Source organism: Cavia porcellus, unplaced genomic scaffold (genome assembly GCF_034190915.1).
Source record: "Cavia porcellus strain 051 isolate PalLab524CR breed Dunkin Hartley unplaced genomic scaffold, mCavPor4.1 scaffold_2, whole genome shotgun sequence".
NCBI classification, from domain to species: Eukaryota; Metazoa; Chordata; class Mammalia; order Rodentia; family Caviidae; genus Cavia; species Cavia porcellus.
In genome coordinates this window covers 22,407,034-22,429,914 of record NW_026947485.1, presented here as the reverse complement: position 1 = coordinate 22,429,914, position 22,881 = coordinate 22,407,034, and the positions used below count along the sequence as shown (strand labels likewise).

The 22,881-nt window shown below is 34.7% G+C and overlaps 1 protein-coding gene across 19 annotated transcripts in view; it reads right to left on the bottom strand.

Annotated features, from left to right (window-relative positions):
• Positions 1-20,834: 20,834 nt before the first annotated feature.
• The window catches only part of Hdac9 (histone deacetylase 9), an 849,535-nt gene continuing 847,488 nt past the window's right edge, over positions 20,835-22,881 (bottom strand). For all 19 annotated transcript variants that reach the window (XM_063233991.1, XM_063234068.1, XM_063234058.1 and 16 more), the window contains one exon: positions 20,835-21,116. In XM_063233991.1, the coding sequence (XP_063090061.1) occupies positions 21,077-21,116 (40 nt within the window). In that variant the 3' untranslated portion in view covers positions 20,835-21,076. The remainder of the gene's footprint in view (positions 21,117-22,881) is intronic.

Here is a 22,881-nt window from a genome sequence, read left to right as displayed (position 1 = left end):
ATGGAAAGATTTCTGAACGTGTACAGGCAATGGACCGATGTTTTTATGTCCACAATACTGTCTCACTCTGGTTCAAGTTAAATTATTAATATTAGCAAATGACACACGAAATCAAAGTATAAAGTACAGTGATGGTTGAATAGGAATACATATATTTGACCTCTATCTATAATTTCTTAGATAGTTTTTAGAGATAATATTTTTAGTTTTAGTTTTTAGATATAATAGGTGATAAGCAACATTCAGGATTCTTAATGACTTGAGGTAAGGAAGCTCCAATCCCGTGATATATATGAAATGTAATATTCAGGACCTCATCTTTGATTCTCAGTTCTGGCATTTCCAAGTCAGAGGACTTTTTGAGGGAGCTTACCTAAAGCTCAGTTTTCACATTTGTGGAACAGGAACATTTTGATTTATTAGGAGGACATATGCCATCGTGTGATTGTAAAAATTAAAAGCTTCAAAGAGCTTAGCACAGAACCTGGTATTTTTGAAATGCTCTATAAATGTTTGAAACTGATATTTTTTTTTTCACTATTACTACTATGTTGAGGGCTGAATAACTAAAATGACCTCCACTCATTCCCCATAGTGTAACGGTGGGAGGTGTGGAAGAAGTCATACAATTACAAACCTTGGGATTCATGAAAAACTTTTGAACAAATTTAGACTTCACATGATTTAGGGAGATTTCAAGAGTTTTTTCCTTCTAAATAATTTTTCTCCTTTTTTTTCTTGTCTTTTGAGACAGGATCTCACTATGCAGATCAGGTTGGTCTTCAACTCACTATTTGGCTCAGGCCGGCCTCAAACTTGCAGCAATCCTGCAGCCTCAGCCTCCTGCGTGTTGGGGTTACAGGCACGCGCCACCACACTTGTCATCCGGGAAGCTTTGTAAGACTAGGGAGAAGTGAATTCTTCTTTACTGTACAAAGCAATTGCATTTGAAAATTTAATTAATGAGAAGGGAAATTAATGTGAGTCAATGTGAAAGGAAACACCTACAAATAAATAAATTACATCTGTCAGACTGAGCTATTGTATACAAACACAAGTCCATGTTAAACGATAGTTTTTAAGGCAGCTGTATTCAACACAGAGCAGCACCCTCCCAGGACATTGAAATAGTCTGCTTTCTTTCTTTCCTTCCTTTCTCCCTCCTCCCTCTTCCTTCCTTCTTTCTCCCCTTCTCCCCTCCTTCCATCCTCCCTTCCTTGACATTGTCTTGCTGGATTGCTTTGCCTGATCTTGAACTCATGAGATCCTCCCACTTCGGCCTCTCCAGAAGCTGAGACTACCTCATGCCCGGCCCATTAGCTTCATTTTTAACTTAGTGTTGTAGAAATTAGTGCTGATCACCCTATGGTGAAAGCAAATGACAAGCTGACTATAGATGTGAAATAAAACAAAAAAGTACTATTCAATAAACAAATGAAATTTCATTTGAAGCAAGGAGATTCAAAGAGCTTATGATTTAAATTAGTGGCTTGAGGTTGGTCCAAGTACTGCCTGAGGTTCTGTATGTTTTTCTTAGACTGTTTTTCAAAATATATATACGGGGCCAGGTATATAATTCAATGGTAGAGTGCTTGGCTAGCATGTCAAGGCTTAGGGTTTGATTCGCAGGGCTGTAAAACAAAACCAAAAATGTTTGTCGAATGCGATAAAATGATCCTTCCAGACGAACACATTTTGTCACAAAGACAATTAAAAGAGGAGATTTAGATAACTAGGAGGTCATTATGCAAGAGAGTTTATAGGACACCAGTATGAATACGATGCTAGACAAAGCTTGTGCAGATAACATTTTATTTTTGGCTATTTTGGTTTTTAAAGCTAGTACTAGAAAGTGCTAAGTAATTTCCTTCTCACTTTGATGCTGAAATGTAAAATCTGTTATAGTTTTTCTTCAAAACTTCCAAAGGATTAAAAAGAGAAACATATGAAGTTCCAGAACATTTCAAGTGTGGAAAACAGTTTGCTAAGACTTTTTCTGCAACTTGAAATATTTAATTATTACTCATGAGAAAAGACATGGGAATAGTATGAAAGGACTTTAATATATTCACTACTTAACAAAAATACATCTTTATACAAAATATGTTCCGTTTGTGCTCTACAGGCTCACATTTCTGTGTCCCCAGTTTGGAAATCTTTTAACTTGTGTCCATCCTTCTGGAGGAGAGTTCCCAATTGAGATTCCAGTCCTCTGGTGTAGTTTTACTGGGGTCCATTATGTCAAAAGAAGTTACGGCCACTTTACTTTCTGTGACATCATCCTGTTTCAAACTTGGCCCCTCTAAAAATACAGTTTGCAAATCCTGTTGGGGTAAAGAGTGCCAACATTTAGAATAACTCTGGTCAAACCTGGTCTTCTAATCTCCCCCATAGCCAGCAGTTCTTGCCTTCCCCCCAAAGCCCTTGTGTAATGCAACCATGCTGGCCATGTGAGCCTATCCAGATCTGTGCCCCTCCACGCCCCGCCATCCCACCATTGTGCTGGAATAATTGCATTTTCCCCTGCTCAATGTTAATACTCAATGCCTCAAATACCTGTGTTGTGGGCTAACACCCGGTAGTAGTTTTGAGAAACTGAAGGTTTATTGGAAGCAAGTTGGAAATGCTTCTCTAAGGCTTCTCCACAGGACTCCTTTCTCTTTAGAAGACACAAGAATATTTACCCTGGTTCTACAGAAACCAACACTCCTGGCCCCTGTTACCCAGGAGAAATGAACAAACCCTGTGAAGCAGTACTTAATTGACTATATTGTTACTGATCTATTCTTAAACTCTTGCTTTTTTGTTCCTAATTTTCATAAATGAGGTTGTATGATTTGTCTCTTTTTATTTCTTTGCATAGCTTGATGCATAAATTTGCTGCATACTGGATGCTTTGGAAACAATTCAGTTTTGAAATGGCAATAGGACAGTTTTCACAGCCTGGATTCGATAGACATTGTAGGTGTTCTAAACTAAATACTGTGTTTAGGATTACTTCATACTGATCTAAAGTATAGTATTTGTAAAATTTACTTTATTTGTACATTTTAGATGTACATAATGATCATAGCCATCTTAGGGAATTTACACTTGTATGTAATATATATTGATTCTTTTTCTTCCTAATCCTCTCTCGTCCCTTGAACCTCTCCTTCACCTCCTTGTTTACAAAACTTTGTTTCCACATTTTCCTTCTATTGTCCTTTTTTCTTTTCTTTGCTTCCTTTCCTCCTCCCTCCCTGCCTTGTTTCCGTTCCCATCTGAACATTTTCTTCCTATTTCACAATATCTATTATATATTTTGACCCTTAATTATCCCTTCAGTTTCTCACAGCAGAGAAATGATGTGATATTTAAACATGTGTGTCTGATTTATTTCACTTAGAACACGTGTGCATGCATCTAGCTAGACATGTCTCAAGTTTATCCTTCTTTATGGCAAAGAAGTGCTCCATTGTATAACAAAACCACATCTTCTTTATATATTCATCCTCTGATGGGCATTTGAACTGTTTCCAAGACTTAGCTATTACAAATTGTGCTTCTATAAACATGAGTGTATATATATCACTATGGCATAATGATTTTAATTCTTTCAAGAAGAGGAATACCCGGATCAAATGGAACCTCTAGTTTTTGTTTCTTAAAGAATCTTTAGACTGATTTCCAGAGTGGTTGAACCAGTCTACACTCCCACCAACATGGAGCCCTCACAGCCTCACTAGCATTTGTTAATGGATGATTTCTTTTTTTTTTTTTAATTTTATTTAAGAGGAAAAAGAGAAAAACACAAAACAAAACAAAGCGGTGTAAGGGTACACGTAATACAGAACTACAAAAAAAAAAACATAACAGTAAGAAATCACCTGCTAATAGATTACATATTATCATCTTGGAAATAGTTGCTCAAATCACAGTATCAAAGAATACAAAGTGGACATTCAAACAGAGAGACTGCAAACAGCTGTGTTCAATGATCCAAAAACATTAATATAGTCAGCTATTTAACACCTCTAAACACACTTGCTGTTATATCCGTTAGAGCTCTTTTTTTTTCCCCTCTCTTTTTTACAACAAAATTTACACATTTTGGATTTTATTACTCCTTAGTTCTTATTACTTTTTTGGGGGGGAGAGAATTCAGTCAAATATGGCAAAACAAAGCAGTCAGTCAAAACCAAGGATAGACATAGCACATGATGTAGAACAGAGTACAAGGTTATCAACAATGGTTATCAACGTTGTCTCTTGTTTCCTTAAAAAGAATAGTCTATCTCATTAGATATTATAAAGTTGGACAAAACAGTAGAGAACAAGACCAATAAAACTTAGGCATTGTAAACATTACAGGACTTCCAAAGGAGACAACAGTCAAATCAGAATGGGCATCTTAGTGAATCTTATTGCCTTCAAAGTAGTTGCCTATACCCTCAAACTTGATACTATCATATAGAATGGAACAGAGTCTAATCAGTCAAAACAAAATGGATGATTTCTTGATGATAGGCATTCTTTTTGGAGTGAAAAGAAAATCTCAGTGCTCCATTCCTAAGCTTTTCTTGACTGGCCAGGGATGCTGAACATTTTTTCATATATTTACCTACTTTGAGAAGTGGCTATTCATATCAGATGGCCATTTTTGGACTGGGTCTTTAAATTTGGGGGATCTCAATTTTTTGAGTTCTTTATACCTTCTAGGTATTAGTCCTTTGTCTGAGGAACAGCAGGCAAAGTTTTTCCCACGCAGTGGGTTGTCTCTTTACTCTGTTGGTGGTTTCTTTTTAATAAGATGAGATCTCAGTTTCAAAAATTTTTATTAGATTTATTTAATTTAGTGTCCTTGGATTGAATTAAAATTTGATTTAATTATTTTAACATGATTCTTTAAGAGATATTATTTATATGACATAATAGTTATTATTTGGGATTGCTTATGATTCACAAATTTCCATCATTCTATTATTTAGCATCAATCTCTCATATACACAGAACAAACACATAAATTTTAAATTTATGTTTCAATTTTATTTCCTATCATCTGCCCTCTTCCTTACTGCAACTTTACAAGGTAATTTTTTCCCCAAATTTCCCCCTATATTATTCTATGTAATTTTCTTAACTAAGTAATTTATTTGCAGACCAAACAAATGGTTTCCATTCATAGGTAGAAACGTAAATCGCCTGTTCTGCTTCCTGGGATTGATATCTGAAATTTTACCACATAACTGACAAACGTTTGTGACAAAATTCTCAATGAAGTCAGGCTAGTGCAGGTGATGAGTGTGTTTTATTTCCACTCTGGAATGCTATCTGTTTCAGGGAAATCAGGACCAATTGACCTTTTGCCAGTTATATAAGAAGTCCCATGTGGAAACCTGAGTTAGCTGTGACCATTTTTCTACTGATATTTTAGTATTTTTAATAGTTGAATAGTTAGTTTCCAAGGGAGCAGCCCAGCTAGACTACCCCTTAGCACAACTCCCATTACAGTAACCATAGTGACCAAGTTAACATTCCAGACAGGACTTCCTTCTAAGGCAGGAAAACCCCACTGTGGCAACTGCCAAGGACAGCAGTCTTCAGACAAACCCTGAGTTAATACACCATGGTGTTACATCTGCCACAGGTTACTCTGTGCAGGCTGAGTTCTTAGAGCCCAAGAAAACAAGATGGCCTCTTGCGGGGAGGTAGACTTTGAAAGAAATCAACCAGTAATCTGCAGACTTTTCCACTCCTATTGGAATACATGGGTATAAGGAATTATTTTTCCAATTGGAAATTCTTGACTTGGTGCAAAGGAGAAGGAAAGAAAGATAATCCAGTGTTTACTAGAAGAAAAATTATTAATCATAGTGAAGAGTGCTATTTAGCTTTTCATTTTGGAGATCTTTCCAGAGTTTGGTATGAAAGTTTGCTTTTACTTTTTCAGTGCTGTTTTCTGAAGAGGTTTTCTACTCTCATCATAGTTTCTTTCAAAAGTTTATAATGTTCAAAAAACATAATGTCTCACTTCTACTTGCTCATAATATACTGGAAAAATAAGGTTTTATTTCATGCATTTTCCCCTAAAATTAGGTCTATTGATCATTATAAAATTAATAGTTGATCATTATAAAGTTGATGATTTTTATGTTAAATATGTATCTGCTGTGTGGAGGGGGATTTCCCTGAGAGTGCTGCATGATCCTGATGATCTAGCTGAGGACTTTCTTTGGAACAGAGTCCTAAGGAAAGGAGGAATCTACTGTCCAGTAGATTTTCATTATAACTCCTAATGGGGAAGTGCACCCAGGGAAATAGTGGAGGAAAGGAAACTTGCTTTCAAAATAGAACCCAGATCTTCCAAGTCAAAGTCTCATGCTACCCAACAACTTAACTGCATTATTGGGGATTTTTGCTTTAGTCACGTTTTCAGCATCATTTATGAAGGTTCTTATGCGTTTGGTGTGACAAGTATATAAACAATTTTGAAAATATTATAAATACAGTATGTGTACTGTCACTTTCTGAACTCTTCATTTTATATCACGGCAGTAAATTCATTTGGAAGAAGATAAATGGGAATTATATCAACAACCTATTTGCTGCCAACAAATGCGAACTTGAAGAGTTTTCCCACTCACAGTTTTGCATTCACCTTTAGTTTTCCAATTTCAATTTTTTTCCAAAAATTTTAACAAAAATTTATAATTACAATTTTAAGGTGTACATAAAATTATAAAATTAACAATTTTATTAAATTAGAAATTAAATTATTATTTAACTAATGTAATTTATTAAGTAATTTATTCAATTGTTAAACTATAAATTAAATTATTAAATGTAACAATTTAATAATCTTGAGTACTATTACCACAATACGTATCCAGATTCTAACTGATTGGCCATCCGTTGCACACAAACTCTTCTCTCCCTGCAGAATCTGCCAATCACTTTTCTGCTTCTGTCTCTTTAAATTTGACCACAAGAATCTCTTACATGTGAAATTCCTGCTGTCTGTTCTGTGTTCAACTCTGCTCTGATTTTTATTATATCTGCTGGCTTTGGATTAAGGTTATTCTTCTTTTTCTAAATTCTTACTTCAATTTGTAAAGTCATTTTATTTATTTGAGACTATTTTCTCTCTTTTTAATGTAAATGGTTATAGCTATCAATGTGTCTCTTCATACTGCTTTTATTGTATTTTATAAGGTTTCGTGTGTTATTTTCATTTTCTTTTACCTTAAGACATTTAAAATTTTTATTGAGATTTGTTCTTTGATCCAAAGATTATTGAAGAGTTTATTTTTAATTTCTATGTGTTTGTGAATTTTCAAGTTTTCCTTCTGTTGCTGATTTCCAGCTTTATTTTACTGTGATCAGAGAAGATACTTGGTATAATTTTTATTTTCTTACATTTGTTAAGTCTTCTTTTGTGAGCTCACATGAGATCCATCCCAGACGATGTTCCATGTGAGTCTGAGAGAAATATGCTCTGCTGCTGTTACATAGAACTTGTATATCTGTATATTAGGTTCATTTGGTCAGGAGTATTATTCAAATTCACAGTTTCTCTGGTGATCTTCCATCTATTTGTCCTACAAATAATTATTGAAGTTGAGATGTTGAAGTGTCCTATTATTATTGTATTACTATTTCTCTCTTTAGCTGTTTCAATTTTTGTTTTTTATGTTTGGAGAGTCTCATATTGGGTGCCTAAATACTGGTAGTTACTGTATCTTTCTGTTTAATTGACCCCTTTAACATTATATAATTTTCTAGCATTATATATTTCTACTGTATATAGTGTTACAGTTTTTGACTTACATTCTATTTTGTCAGATACAAGCAGTGTAAGTATAACACTATGTTCTATTTTCTTTACCATTTGCATGAGTTATTCTCTTCATTCACTTTCAGTATACTTTTAATCCTAAAGTGTGTCTCTTGCATATACAGCTAGCTTACAGTAGGATTCTGTTTTTTAAATCCATTTTTTTTTTTTTTGGTCTTTTTGAGACAGAATTTCACTATGCAATTCAGGCTGGTCTTGAACTCATTTTGTAGCCCAGGTTGGCCTTGAATTTGCAGTGATCCACCTGCCTCAGCCTCCTGAGTGCTAGGATTACAGGTGTGCACCACCATGCCTGGATCAATCTTATAGTTTGATTGAGGTTTAATCAGTTTGTATTAATGTGATTGCTGATACTGAAACATTCTCTTGGGAGTTTGTCTCCTGTAAGTTTTAAAGGTTTTTATTGCTTTCTTCTTCTGATAAGGTCTTTCATGTGTTTAATGTTTTTCCTAGTGAAAACTTTTGACTCTCATTTTCTGGTGACTTTATTCTATAGAAACTTTCCTTGCAGTTAGGGGTCACATATAACATCCTAGGTAATGATGAGGAATCTATAAATGATACCAATTTAACTTTAAGCCCATGCAAAACTATTCCTTCTCAACCCAAGAAGTTCCTTTCTCTTTACATTAATAATGCATCAAATTACATCTTTATATTTTTGTACCCTTTAGTATAGATTTTTTTATGAATGTGTTTTAAATCTGTAGAAAATAAAAGTGGCTACAAAGCAAAATTATTTTACTGCTTTGTATATTTGTCCACATACTTACCTTTACTAGATAATTGATATTTTAATATTGCCTTAAGCTAATGTCTAATTTCATCTTGTTTAATTTGAACAACTGTCTTTAGCATTCTTTTTATGGCAGGTTCAGCTTTCATTCATCTGTGTATTATGTTCTGCCTCATTTTTCCAGGATGGTTTTGACAGACAGAGCATCTCTTTTGAAAATATATTTTCCTTTCAGCACTTGAAGTATATCATTTTTCTACCTCTGGTCTCTATCTTTTTGTTTGTTTGTTTGTTTTTGGTACTGGGGATCGAACTTACAACCATGTGCTTGCAAGGCAGGCACTTATGCCGCTGAGCTAAATACCCAGCCCATCTGGTCTATGTCTTATACAGGGTAAATACTACCTTTTTCTTGCTGTTTTCACGATTCTCCCTTTTTCTTGGTCTTCAGGAAATTTGAATATAATGTGTGTCAATGTCAGTATATTTGCATTTTTTTCTTCATGAATTTGGATGTTTGTATCAGAGTCCCTCATATCTGAAGCTAGCCATTTCAGCTGTTATTTCTCCAAATAATCTCTACCCCTTTCCCTCTGTCTTTGCCTCTGTGACTCCCACACATAAAGTATCTCATGAATCTTTTGGTTCTGCTGACTTTCGTTCATTTGTTTCCTTTTGTTCTTCTAGTTTTTATTTTCAGATGAGGGGTCATTAAGTTTCCTAATTCATTCTTCTATCTCTTCTTTTGTTGAAACCTCTAATACACTTTTCATTCATTACATTTCTCACCTCTAAAATTTATTTTTTTAAATAAACTCTACCCCTTTGCTGACAATTTTATTTTGCTTAAAAGTTGTGTTTTCAACATTCTTTGTATGGGACGTTTAGCTTGCATTCCCCTGTGTCCTTTGTCTGTTTCTCTTTAGCTCCTTATGCATATTTAAGGCAGGTACTTTAGTCTTTAGTCTTTGTCTAAGGGTCTTGATGCACGTTTCTTCAGACTGATTCTGGAGATTTTTTTTCCCTTTACATTGGCTATTGTTCCTTATTTCTTTATATGCCATGTGATCTTTTGTTGACTATTGGATATTTGGGGAAAAAATAACCACATCTCTGAGTCCATGAAGTCTAGAATGGAAATCCTTTCCTGATTAGCAAGACTTTGAGACATGCTGACTTGGGCTGAAAGCTTAAGGACTTTCTGGGTCTTTTCTGGGCATATGTTCTGTTTGGGGTTATGTGTGTGCCTTCTCCTCCCTTCCCCTGACCCCGTTGCTTTTAAATATCTTAATTTCTTGATCTTTTCCAACTTTCTTGGGGCCTAGATATTCCAGGGTATTTCTCTGCTCATAATTGGACTCTGATTCTTGGGTATCTGCAAGTATATAGTCCACCTACAGTTTTCATGTGCCACGACGCCTGCTATTATCATTCAAGGCCTCCAGCTTGAGATTCCATGTTCCAATTTCTTGCCTGAGGTCTGAGCTAGGTGAGACAGATACTAATCTCTTGGGCTGCGCCCACAGATAGGTCACAACTTTGCAAACACGTTTCCTCCTTTTTTTCTAGCCTGAGAGAGGGAACAAAGAATTGGCCTGTGTTGTGGATAGAATGTTTGTGACCCGTCAAATCTATATATTGAAGCTGTAGCCCACAATGTGATGGAGTTAGGGATATGTTTAGGCAGTAACTGAGTGTAGGTAGGGTTCTTAAGTTAGTCACCCTATGATGGTATTAATTTTTTTTTGAGAAGAAATATCAGGGTTTGCTGTCTTCCTTCCCCATAGATAGTCATTTATAAAGGAGGAAGAGGGCCCTCCCCATAATTCAATCATGCTGGTAATTTAATTACAAACTTCCTAGCTCTATTATTGTGGTGAATGTCTTCTATTTAATCTACTCAGTTTAAGGTATTTTGTAATAGTAACTGAACAGAATTGGACACTGACTATTTGAATATGGCTTTTTTCTTTTGGGGCATCTATTTGGTTTTCAATAATCAAGTGGCTTTTAGAGCTCAGATAAAGTTATTTCGATCAGTCTGGCTGCTTAGTCAACATTTTTACAAGGAACAAGTTCCTAGAGTACCTCTTCTGACATCAGACTGAAGTAACCTCCCTAACAATTTAATATTTATTTTTACAAGCAACAGATAATAGTAATGATTCTGAGTATGGTCCATCAGTGAAAGCCTAATCCTTTACCTGGAAGTTTTGAAAGATGATCACATATTTAATTAAAATATTTAATTATTATTTTAATATTGTATTTTATAGAAGTGTTTAACTCTACCAATTCATGAATTCCCTCTATAAGCTATGATAGCCACAGTCAAAAATCCTGAAGTGTGCATGGTAAATAGCCAAGTTTTATGCTAAGTCTATGAGCTAGATGAGTATACAAAAGCATTCTTGAGAAATTACAAAATATGGTTTGTGACAAACATTGTATTTTTCACATATAACAAATGCATTATTTTCTTGTGCCCAAAATGCAAATTTGCAAATTATATCCAGAAACTCATCAAATCTGCTAGATGAATTATGTAATTCAATTTGGCAAAATTTTTGCACACAGCACAAATAGTTTTCTTTGGTTTTCTTGGATTCTGTTCTGAGAAGGAGGTAACTGGAAAAAAAGTGAAAAATTACAGGATATGATTCATAAAAATCCCACATCTTTTTTTGTGTGCTTGTACTTTTTTTTTGAGGGAAAGTGTTTTTGTCCCACAGCAATGATTCCTCTTATTTTCAATGAATACTTTTTAGTGAGAAAGATACCCACACAGTGTATCCAAAGAATTCAAAAAGATGTAGCTAATACGAGAGGAAGATGTATGCCACTTAGCAGCTACAAGAACATGTAGTTTATTCATTAAACTGTTTTTTCACCAGAAAGGAATGTGAAGCCTGAACTTTAATATGGCCACAATATGTATTCGAGAGCAAAGAAGTAAAACCTCAGCATTGTATATGCCTGCCAAGCACCAGCCCAAATCCTTCACCCTCCAATATGTAATGGGTATCTGTTTTCCCATCAGGTTTAGAGAGACGAAAATGATGCCCATGTAACCTTATCCTCATTTCTGAATTTCAGACAAGTGGTATCCACTGCTTTTCCTTCCGGTTTTCATTTGCTGCCAACAGAAAGATTAAGCACACACACCCAGAGACAGAACTAGCAGACCTCCATTGTCAGGGGTGATTTTCAGGCTGTGCAAAACATGTCCAATGCTTAGAGTAGCCAAATTTCCGCAGATGGTCTTTGTGTTTCTAACTTCTGGTTTCTCTCTTGCAAGAACCTGAAAACACGGTAATCACTTCGAATTTATAAAAATATGTTATAGCTCTGGCTGCCCGTTACTCGGAGGGTGGAATGCTGATAAGTAATAGAATGATAGCAGTTTCAGTAGCTCGTGTCAATTTCATGCATATGAGGGATTTGCAGACCACCAGCAGTTCAGGTATTCTGTTTTCTCATTTCATAGAAGCATCCTAAAGCCACTTCCAATATTGTCCGTGTGAAAAAAATGAGATAAATTGCAACACACCTTCTGTAAATTTTAAAGGAAGATGTCTGTCATTTGCTTTCAAATATACAGCTAAATGTACCAAAGCTAAGAAACCTCCATTACTAGGAAGGAAAAAGTCCCTGGAAAGTGGGCAGGGGGCAAGTTGAAGCAGGCACTGGCTTGGTCCAGCACTGTGATGAAAGCAAGTATAACCCAGGAGCTTGTGCTTTTCTAGCTGTGCAGACCAGGAAATAAACACCTGGGACTTCTTGAGGCAGAGAACTGGAAATGAGAGACCACTCCATCAAATATGCTCAGAGCTACCCCAGTCTTTGAATGGTGGTCCTCTGAGTGGTAGGACAGATGTTTAGAATATCTACTCAATGACACTGGGGTGACAAGGCAGTTGGCTGATCCTTTGTAGACACTGAATAGGGAAAATGTTTCTCTTGAGAAGTGTTAAATTCATCCACACATTTGTGATTTTAATTCCCATTTTCATTTCAATATTATTCACAGTAACCAGGATAGGTCAATAACCCAAGTGCTCATCACCTCATGAATGGATGCAGAAAACAGAAAAGTATTTGGCCATGAAAAGAATGCGATCCTGTCACTGGTGACAAAGCGTGAAAATGGAAAACACTGTGTTAAATGAACAAGATCAGGTACAGAAAAACAGCATTCAATATGACTAATATGTGAAGCCTGAATATGACCATCCCATTGAAGTTCAGTGTAAAATAGTGGTTATCAGAGACTGAGGAGTAGAGGAAGAAGGTTTGACCAAAGTTTGGCCTACTGATAGTGAGTGACAGTTCGGTGGGGGAAATAATTGTTGGTATTCTATCATTGCTCAGCAAGGTAACTAGAAAATGACAGTGTACTGGACATTTTCAAAACAGATATAGGAAGGATTTTGACTGTGTTTACCATAAAGAAATACACTTGAGGAGATAGATATGCTTACCCTGATTTAACTGTTGCAAAATGTATACATGTATCAAAATATCATACGATATCTCCAAACTATATACAATGTTTATGCCAATTAAAATTAAATAGATTTAAAAAAGAAGATGGACTTTGCTTTGGCATAAAAATACCAATTTGCTTCTCTATTAAATTGTTCCTCACAAAAGGTTATTGTGAGATGTAAATAATAGTACAATGTGAATATTACATAACTATTAATATTTTTATTTTTAGAATAAAACAGCTAAAATATATTTAGCAGAAGAAAGAAATAGTGTACAAAAAGATGCATTCTTTAAAGAAATGACATCATTTTACAGGGTTATTAAATCTTTGTATGTATTTAGGAATAAATCTTCATAAATATAACTGGCTTATTATTTAAAAATTAGCTTTTTGTTACATCATTAAATTGAGTTACTTTAGCATATCTAAGTTTTAAAATTTACTGTTTGGGAAAAATAATTTTAGAAAAATATATATGTGGGATTATATAATACTTTAAATGTACCTTATACATTTTCAAAGTCCATTTTTAAATACACTACGAACTTTAATGTGACAATCTTTTTATTGCCTTTCTCTATTTTTTAACATTAAGAAAGAATATTTCTTTTTAAAAATCTTACTTCTCTATTCTTCTACTCTTATGACATTTGGAAAGACTTATATTAGTATTTCCCAAACTTCCTATTAAAATAGGTGGGGAATTATCTATTTATGGTCAACATGGAGGACCAGAAAAATTTGTCCACCCTGTTTTTATTATAATGCTTAGGAGTAACTGCCATGTTTGGAAGTACTTTGAGTTTAACAATACTAAAGTACCACAAAGAGTTAAGCACTGAAATGCAATTTTTAGACTTCTATTTTCAATTATAACATCCTCTTTTAAAATAATAATTCTTATTTTATATTTACATCCAATTATTTCAATTGCTCTCTTATCACCATGGAAACTTAAAAGAATAAAAGAAGCATGAAGTAACATTTGCCATTTGATGAATCTAATTAAACCAAAGGTGTTTACCATCGAAACTGACTCTATTCAGTCACTCACTCTGAAGTTTACTGTCTGTTAGACAAAATATTGCTATCCTTTTCTCCGAAGGAAATCAAATCATTGTTCATTGGAAACAGTTATATTTCAGAGTGCTAAACATTGCAGGGGGTTATAAAGTACAAAAATAAGTGTTAGTCTTGGAATAAATTTCAAGAGTTTCTAGACTATGTGTTCCAAAGACATCTTAGGGTTCTTGGCTAGGTTAAAGATGTTGAAATAGAGAAAGAAAGAAAGAAAGAAGTGTTTTGCAATGTAAATTTACTGTACAAACCTACCCACAATTACCAGATCCACTTAATATGATAATTTAATAAAATCTTAAGGCTAGCAGAGAACATTGTAAAGGATAGTTTTTCAGTTACAAATACTTTAGAATGCCATCTTTGATATACAGTGATGCCATTTGGAAAGAGGATAGACTAAGCTAGACAGTACGTGGTTTGAGTCCTATTTCACACTGTCTTAGCTTTCCCTTGCTACAACCAAATACCTGACACATACAACTTCAAGGAGGATTTATTTTGGCTTATAGTTTCAGAGTTTTTAGTCCTTTGTGGGCTGGCTCCAAGGCAGAGACACAGTGCCTCCATGAAGCCCTATTTCTTAATGCATGAGACTTTTGCAGGGGGTGTTTTATGTCTAACCCATAGCACTCATTATCTGTGAGTGAGCGAGTTCACCTTTCTAACGCTGCATGTTCTCATCTGTAAGTGAGAATAATAATGCGTACAGTGTAGGACTTCTGTGATGGCTAAGTGGAATCCCGGTAAAGCATTCAGTAGAGTTACAGGTGTATATATATATGCCTTATCAGTTTTATCCATCTATTATGCTTCCTTTTGACCACTAAAATTTTGTTTATCGTGTACTTTTTCTTTTTTTTATGAAATCTCACTTCATTATGAGGGAGATTTACCTGAAAGTAAATCTTTTCATTGTTGAAAAATGGAACCATTTATGACACAATAATTCATAGTTAAGAACACTTATTTACCCAATAAATACTTGTCAAATATCTGGTGTGCAGAATCTAAGGCACTGTGGATGCAGAAAAATAAAACGCTTTTATTTCAAATAGCTTTTATTCACATAGGACTAGAGGAAAATCTAATTCAGTAGAAAACACAAGACAAGAGGGCATCTTTCATTCTTTTTGCAGAAGAGTCATGACACTAACAACATCAACAATAATTTGGAACGCAGTATTGTTTTCAAATACAAAAAGGAACCAGGAAGAAGGTGAACACTCCGTGAGCATGTCCGACAAAGTTACTCTGTTATTAGGCATTAATCATTTATTAGATGATTATTTTGCACATCTGGGAAAACATCACTGGCAGCACAATTTAAGAAAAGGAGTTTGGCAACATCAATTCTCAGCAGCTCTGGATGACAGATCTTGGTAAACGCTAGCCAAAAAAATTAAGGGCAAAACCACTGGTGCAAGAAGACAGCAAAATGACCTTATTACAGAAACAGATTTCAGACCACAATAGAAATGAGACTTAATTTTACTAAGCCAGAAACTCTGGATTATTGGCACATACATCAGTAAGCCTGTTCTAGGGTTTAGTCACAAAAGTACTAAATACTGACTCCTGTCTCACCTGCCCACCTGATTTTAAAATACCAAGTTATATGCTTTCAAAGGACATAAACGGCCAACTATCACTTACAAATGGCCACTAATTTTTGCCATCATACTTGGTATGCCCAGTGACCACTGTAAGCATAATTTCACAAAACCTAGTTATTGTGAAGATAGATGCTGACACTGTTTATTCAGAAAGAGTCTGAGAATCTTACAATTTAGAAAAAGCATGTAGAGATTTTAAAACAATTTTCTCATATCCATGGAGGGGGCATCGTTCTTCAGATTATAGAAGTCTTTATGCTTTAGGTTTTTTGTTACTCAATTTCTATGCCAATACATTGATCTTGCTGCAATCACTCTATCAACTGTTACAACATGCCATTGACAACACAATGAAGGCTAAAGGATATGACCACAAAGTCCCATAAAATATTTAACCTTTATTATATTAGATGTTATAACTTACATTTAATGTGCCTAAGTCCCAAACAAGAAAATACAAAGACTCCAGTTTTCATTGAAGAATCTAGAAATGTCTTACTACTAAAATAAATTGACTTAACATTTCTCCTTTACCATGTGCTTATCCTATAGGAGTTTATGTTTGTGGATTTGACTGAAAGAGATGTTTAAAGGGCAAGAAAGTGTATGCACAATCTTCTTCAGCCAATAACTAGCCCAACGCAATGGAGCAGTTATTAAGAATGGTGGAAGACTGTATTCAAAATGAAATGGAAATTCTGACTCTAATTTCTCTATAGAAACTGTAGATCAAAAGCACAGTAATGTGGTTTATCTTTTAAGATAAAAATAGTTTTAAAAAAAGAAGTTAGGTGGCTTTTCTAAGAGAAGAGTGGAAAAGGAGGATAAAGGTGGTCTATTAGTGTTCACATAAAAAGGCATCAGAGTGTGACCAGTGGAGTCTCAAAAAGAATTTGTGAAGGTTGTTTCTGCTTAGGGAAATAAAGATTTCAGAAATCATTCTGACTGCTTAGATATAGTAATTTGGGGTTAGCAGGCTGGCAGAAGAGAAGAAAGGAAATTCTTGATTAGAAAGATTGGCACTGTTTGGTGAATTCACCATGCATTGGCTAACTTTTCTAGTTTAAGAATTAAGTTCAACTGTTTGCATTCTAATACCTTATCATTCAGATCAAGGCCTTAGCAGCCTCAGATCAATAATCAAAAGTTCGCCTGACAAAGCTATTTCCAGCATATTAATGTGACTCACTGGTGGCAGAAAACCAGGCAGGAATGACACAGGTTAAAGGAACTGCGTTTGGTTCAACGAAACCAAGTTCTACAATCCTGTGTGTATACCATATTATTTTTAAATTTTCAACCTCCAGCCGCATGACAATCATGCTTTGCTGTGTGAAGCATTTGCTGGGGCAAAAGCAAGCTGTTAGTGTTAAAGAGGCAAAGCCTATGATTTTCAATGTAAATAGCCAGAAATGTAAGCCGCATACAGGCACTTGCAAAGTATTTTAGGGATGGCGCTGATGAAATCTTTATAATACCTCTGTTAAGAGGCAGTAAGTAGTATAAAATGTTGCTAGAGGCCAAAATATAATTGTGTTCTTGGGGAGCACAAGAAACTTGATAGCGATCAAGACCACGCAGATGATCAGTTTTGAGGACAACAGTGAAGTGCCTTCACTTCTTAGCCTGCATCATCTGGTTTTCATTTCTTTTACAGGTGAAAATGTCCCCCTTATAGAAATAGTCTAACAGGTGTGTTGTCTTCTCTTACTTTCTTGTTTCTTTCTTTTTTTCTTTCTTTTCTCTTATTTTCTCAGCATTGAAGTGATTTCATTTCTGAAGCAGGAAAAGAATTTTGCAACAGATAACACTAGAAATGATAATGTTGAACTCTATGCCAGAGTTGTTATTTCAGATTTAAATGCACTTTTAAGAGAGAAAATCTTATGTTCTTTTTGGGGCTGTGAGGTCTTAACGCTTATCTTCATTGAGACAAATTGAAAGTAAATTTCCTAGATAAATAGTAAAAAATGTTTATATTGTTCTAACATGAATGCTGGGATAAAGATGAGCATAAACATGCTGACTGCAGAGGGATTTTCCCCGGGAGACTCCGCGTGATCATTCCATTTTAGTTCCATATGGAGTCTGTAAAGGAACCCAGTAAATTCTCAAGGCTTTATGATTGACCTCCAGAAATAAAATCGGACTGAACTACTAGGAAAGACCAGTCCTGCAATTACTGAGCCTTTGTGGGAAGAGTCACATTTTCCCCCCGGCCAGGTGAATAGTGTGGCATATAGTGTTGTACTTCACAGTTGAAGGCAAGATTTCTGTTCCTATGATTGCTAAAGGGAATTTGGGGATTATTGAGTTATTATTTTATAAATATCTGGACTTCTAGCTCCAGTATTCATGTTGTAAATTTGTTCAATAATTTAAATATTCGCCTCAAATATTCTTCTGACTAAGCAATGACAGCATATCCTCTAGTTTACTAGATGTCCATTTTGCTTAGTACTTAATAAAATTGTTTTTTGGTTTAATTTAAAACTCCAAACTATACTGTATATTTATTTTTTGTAGCTATTACAAAACATCATTAAGCTCATAGTTAATCATTTGTTAGTAGAGTTCTCAAAAATCATTACATGTATTCAATACAAAACTATGAGAGAATCCATTTATTTATCCTTTGAAGTATGGATTACGATAAGATACCTAATAGAAAAATTTTGTAGAGCTGATTTTCCAGTCACTCATTGAAAACCACCATGAGCAATGAAAATCAGCATGTAAGTGAAGAAAACTATACCAGCTGAAACTGCCTATTCAAAATGTGCTGACCAATTTGAAAAGAAGGGTGGATACTCTGAAATGTCTCCATTCCGTCTCTCAGGACTACCTTCCATTTTGTAACAGTATAATTAAAAGTACTGGTAATCTGTTATTACTACTACATTCGGCTCTGATTAATCCCCTCCACTGTTTATGTGCCTCTCTGGGGATTTTGATGCTTCTAACTACAACCAATCGCGTATCATGTCACATGGAAGGCCATGTGATTAATGCATCCATGTGTCATGTTGTTACATTTAAACTACTACAAAATGTCTCAGTAATTTGGCTTTATCAGACTGGTGGCTCAGCATTAGTAGGTGAGTAGGTTGCAGAAAGAAACATCAGTATGTTCTTATGCTTATCCTACACTATTTCATTTTCTTATCCAACATCTAAAAATATTTGGGATCACCTTTTTAAACCCTTTTTAGTAAAGGGTTTAAAATTATGAAGTGGAGTTTAAAATTTCACAATGATGTTTCTAATTGAAATATGAATTCTTTTATTTTTAAATGGGAGTCTTTTTTGAAGCCACTATTTCACTTTAAGTAAATTTCTTCAAGTAATTAGTGCAAAATAATAGGAGCTAACAAATATATTTGACATAAATGTCTCTGAAAATATCAAGATGAAATTTACAAAAATTCATTACTATCGTGAGTCTAGATTGACTTAACCCTTATGCAATGAAAGTAATTTTATCTAATACTGAGTAACATTTCATTTCAGATTTCCTATTTCAAATGGTGTCTCAAATTTCTAAGACATTAAACCAAGTATTGAGCCATTTTTGTGTATGTAATAAGTCTTTAAAATTAAAATGGTAATCCTGAAAAAACCCAATGCGTGAAAAATATGGTCTGATTGTATAACAAAAGGCAGTTATATAATTCTACTTGAGTGAAATCTTTCATCTTTGATTTACAGGTTAGAGTCCTCTCTAACTAAAACCATATTGTTCCATATCTTTCATATCAGGACCTTCCCTAAAACCTTGTTTTAATTAAGGTTTCTTTCAGATTTCTGAATAAAAGCATGACAATCTTCACTTATGGCTTCAATATATCCTTTGAGTTAGGAAAAATATATAAAAAAGAAACATCAATTCTTTCAAAAGAATTGTCAGATATTAAATATGTGAGGTATTCTACCCTAGTGTCTAGGTGCTTGAGTTATAGAGTGAAATGGAATTTTCAGAAGTAGGAGATTACTTGCTTATATTCACTAAACAGCTTTTAATCTCAGAAACAAATGACCTTAATTTTCAACCTTTGCCACTAAGGTAACCTGTGCAAAGGTTATTTTGTGTCTATTTTCAAGTGAAGGCAGCCTCTAGGTTAACTCACTTCACAGTGACTTCAGATAACCAGCACCCGCGTTAACACACTTCAAAGATGTAGATAAACTCAGTGGCATTGCTTAAGCTGCATTTGCCTCCGTGGCTTCACAGCTAAAAGAACACAATTGGATAAAGCAACTCTGTTACCCTGGAAAGTGAATAAAATGAATTAGATACTCAAAGCTCCTGTGAAAGAGGAGACATTATGAGTAATGTTCAGTTTTTCTACAAAAGAAAGAATGGAAGATAAAAAGAATAGGAGGGCAGAAAAAGGTGAGAGAAAAAGTTCTTGATAGATTTGGAACAAATTAAGACCACCTTTGAAAAGTTATGTGCTTAGCAAAGACACGGCAAGCCTCGATGGTACATGTATTCAGAGCTACTGTCAACAGGACTAGACAGGTGGGGGAGGGGAAAGACCTCATTCTCCATTGCAATTACAAACAGCTGAGAACATGAGAGGATGTTAGAGAAGCAGAGTGAGTTTTCAGAAAAAAAAGGTGACATAAATAGTGCACCATTAATTAGAGTGTGTGAGGATCCTTTGGTCTTTGGGCTTTGAGACACAACATAGTTTAATCCACTGAAAAAAGCCTCACCCCAGTCCTCTATTTTGAACTCTTAATAGCAAGAGCAGAACCTTGAACCATATGCTAAAAACAAAGACAAAAAAACCCAACCCAAACCAAACAAAAACCCCTCTGCCATTTGCCTGAATCTGCTATCTGTTCATAGCTGAAAGCAAAACCTGTAAACAATTTAAGACCATTTGACAAAAAATTACCCAATAAAAACCGATCAGAATGTTAGGAATGAGCGTCTTGGGTTTTGCCCAAAATTTCACTGGCTGTCTTAGCTTCTGAAATTAACAGTATCTAATGCTGTCCTCGTGTTCCTAATTCGTACTCTGTGCCTGGGAGTGGGTCACTCAGCATAATAAAGCACGCTGGAAGCAGTTTCTTCCAATAGTGGTTTACTGTAACTTTAGAATCACAGCGGTTACGTTTCAGGAATCTTTAATGCCCTTTCAAGTCTTTCCAAAGAACAAGTGAAGCTGCTGTTCAGAATTTTGTGCCCAGTGTTTATGTTCCATCGAATCTGTACCACCCAGGCAGCAGACAAGACATGTCTGAGGGTGCTGGGGTGGGGGATACACAATGATGTCACACACAGGAAATATCGGGGGAGACTTGGCACTTCACAAGGCTGGCTCCTCTTCCATGGGCTCACCAGCAGTTCTGTAAAAATAAACAGGCAATCAGAAAACGGTACAAGAGCACACAATTACATTGTAGATTTTCATGCATAATCAAAGCTGATTTTTCAGCTCTCTCTGATGTTTATTTGTGTTATTCAGTTATCCATAAATAGAGTTTCTTTCCTAGGAAGTATAAACAAATGTCAAGTGGAAAAACATTTTAGAACCAAGCAATCATTGGAAACGTTCCTGTTTATATTAAAACATGTCAGAATATTTTATAACTCTAGATTCCGAAACGTACATGTTTTGTGTCTAGTACAGTCCAATAATTTATTGAAAAATTAACTGCGATATTTTATTTTAGAGCAATTGCAGTGATTTCCTATGGAACCAGTTTACTAATGAGAGCAAACGACCCAGCTAGCTTCTGGAGGATACTCATGAGGGCTCTGCGTTTTGCTCCTGTTCTTTCATAACTGGATTGGCGGCCTGCCGGAGGCATTTCAAATCAAACTCTGAATTTGATTTAGCAAATCATTCCTACAGACCCAACATTTTTGTAAGAAATGCACTATGATAGTGTGTAAATAGTTTTTATTCAGCATCATCTGTGGGGTGTTCTACTCAGGAAAAACCAAAACTAATTGCTTGAAAATTTATACTTGAGAGTTAGCCTTAATTTAGTAACACTTTGAGGGTGTTTCAAGGCAAACTTTTAGAATGATTTTTAATTTAGTCAAAAGAAGAAATTTTAGCAGAAATCCAAGTCCATGAAATAGTTGGATTGTCGAGAGAAGTTGGATTACTGGTATTTGAGGTGCTGGGAAAATGGGGTTTGAGTCTGAGTTTCATGATTTGCAAATGTTGCCACTGCTGGTGTTGTAATTACACTTCTGGAGAGCATGGTTTCAGGTGTAAACCATGAGGAAAAAGACATTCCCAACAGAATTAGTTGAAGGTAAAAACAACACAAACAAACAAAAACCAGGGTATATGTAAATAACAAACACTTTCAGATTTTAGTTATTTGAGACTTTGGAGTCATCCCTTTCTCCTCTATCATACACATAAACATCAGATTCAATGGCTATAGATACAATGTCATGCTTATGCTATCAGAAGAAACACAAAATTTTCATGATGATTCTTTCTAGGTGATGGAATCATAGCTAAGCATTTTTCATTTTCTTCTTCATATTGTTTACATACTTGCTAGTGCTTATAAAAATTACTTTTATAGTAGAGAAAAATGTTATGTTTAAAAAAACAGCTGTTTGTGAAGATAAATGAACTAGTTACCCATGTTATTTTAGTTTTATGAGAAAGAGCCACATTTCCCCATTTTAATGCATCTTTAAGTAAAGTACTTGCAATTTTAGATGAGCATATTTATAATAAATTTAAAACACTGAAAGAAGATTATCCATGGAATAGTTATAAAAAGATTTAAATATACCCTTACAAAATAAGAATGATAAACATGTATTCCTTATTTATTATTGCCAAAAAGAGAAAGTTTGAGAAGACTCTGTGAATACTAAGAATAAAAAAAATGATAGAAAGAAAGATTATTTCTTAAGAAGTTGTACCCCATCTAAGAATTTTTAGGATACAGAGGTTGTGAGAAAATGTTTAGGTTTGGAACATAAGATAAAAGCTAGCTAGGAGTTATATGTAAAATCTTTTTTATCTAAACAGATTAGCATGCTAGTAAAAAATTCAAATTTAGAAAAAACATTAAATTTCAAAACTAATTTACATGTAAATATGCAAATTTATTTACATCTGAGACTATGTGGGTA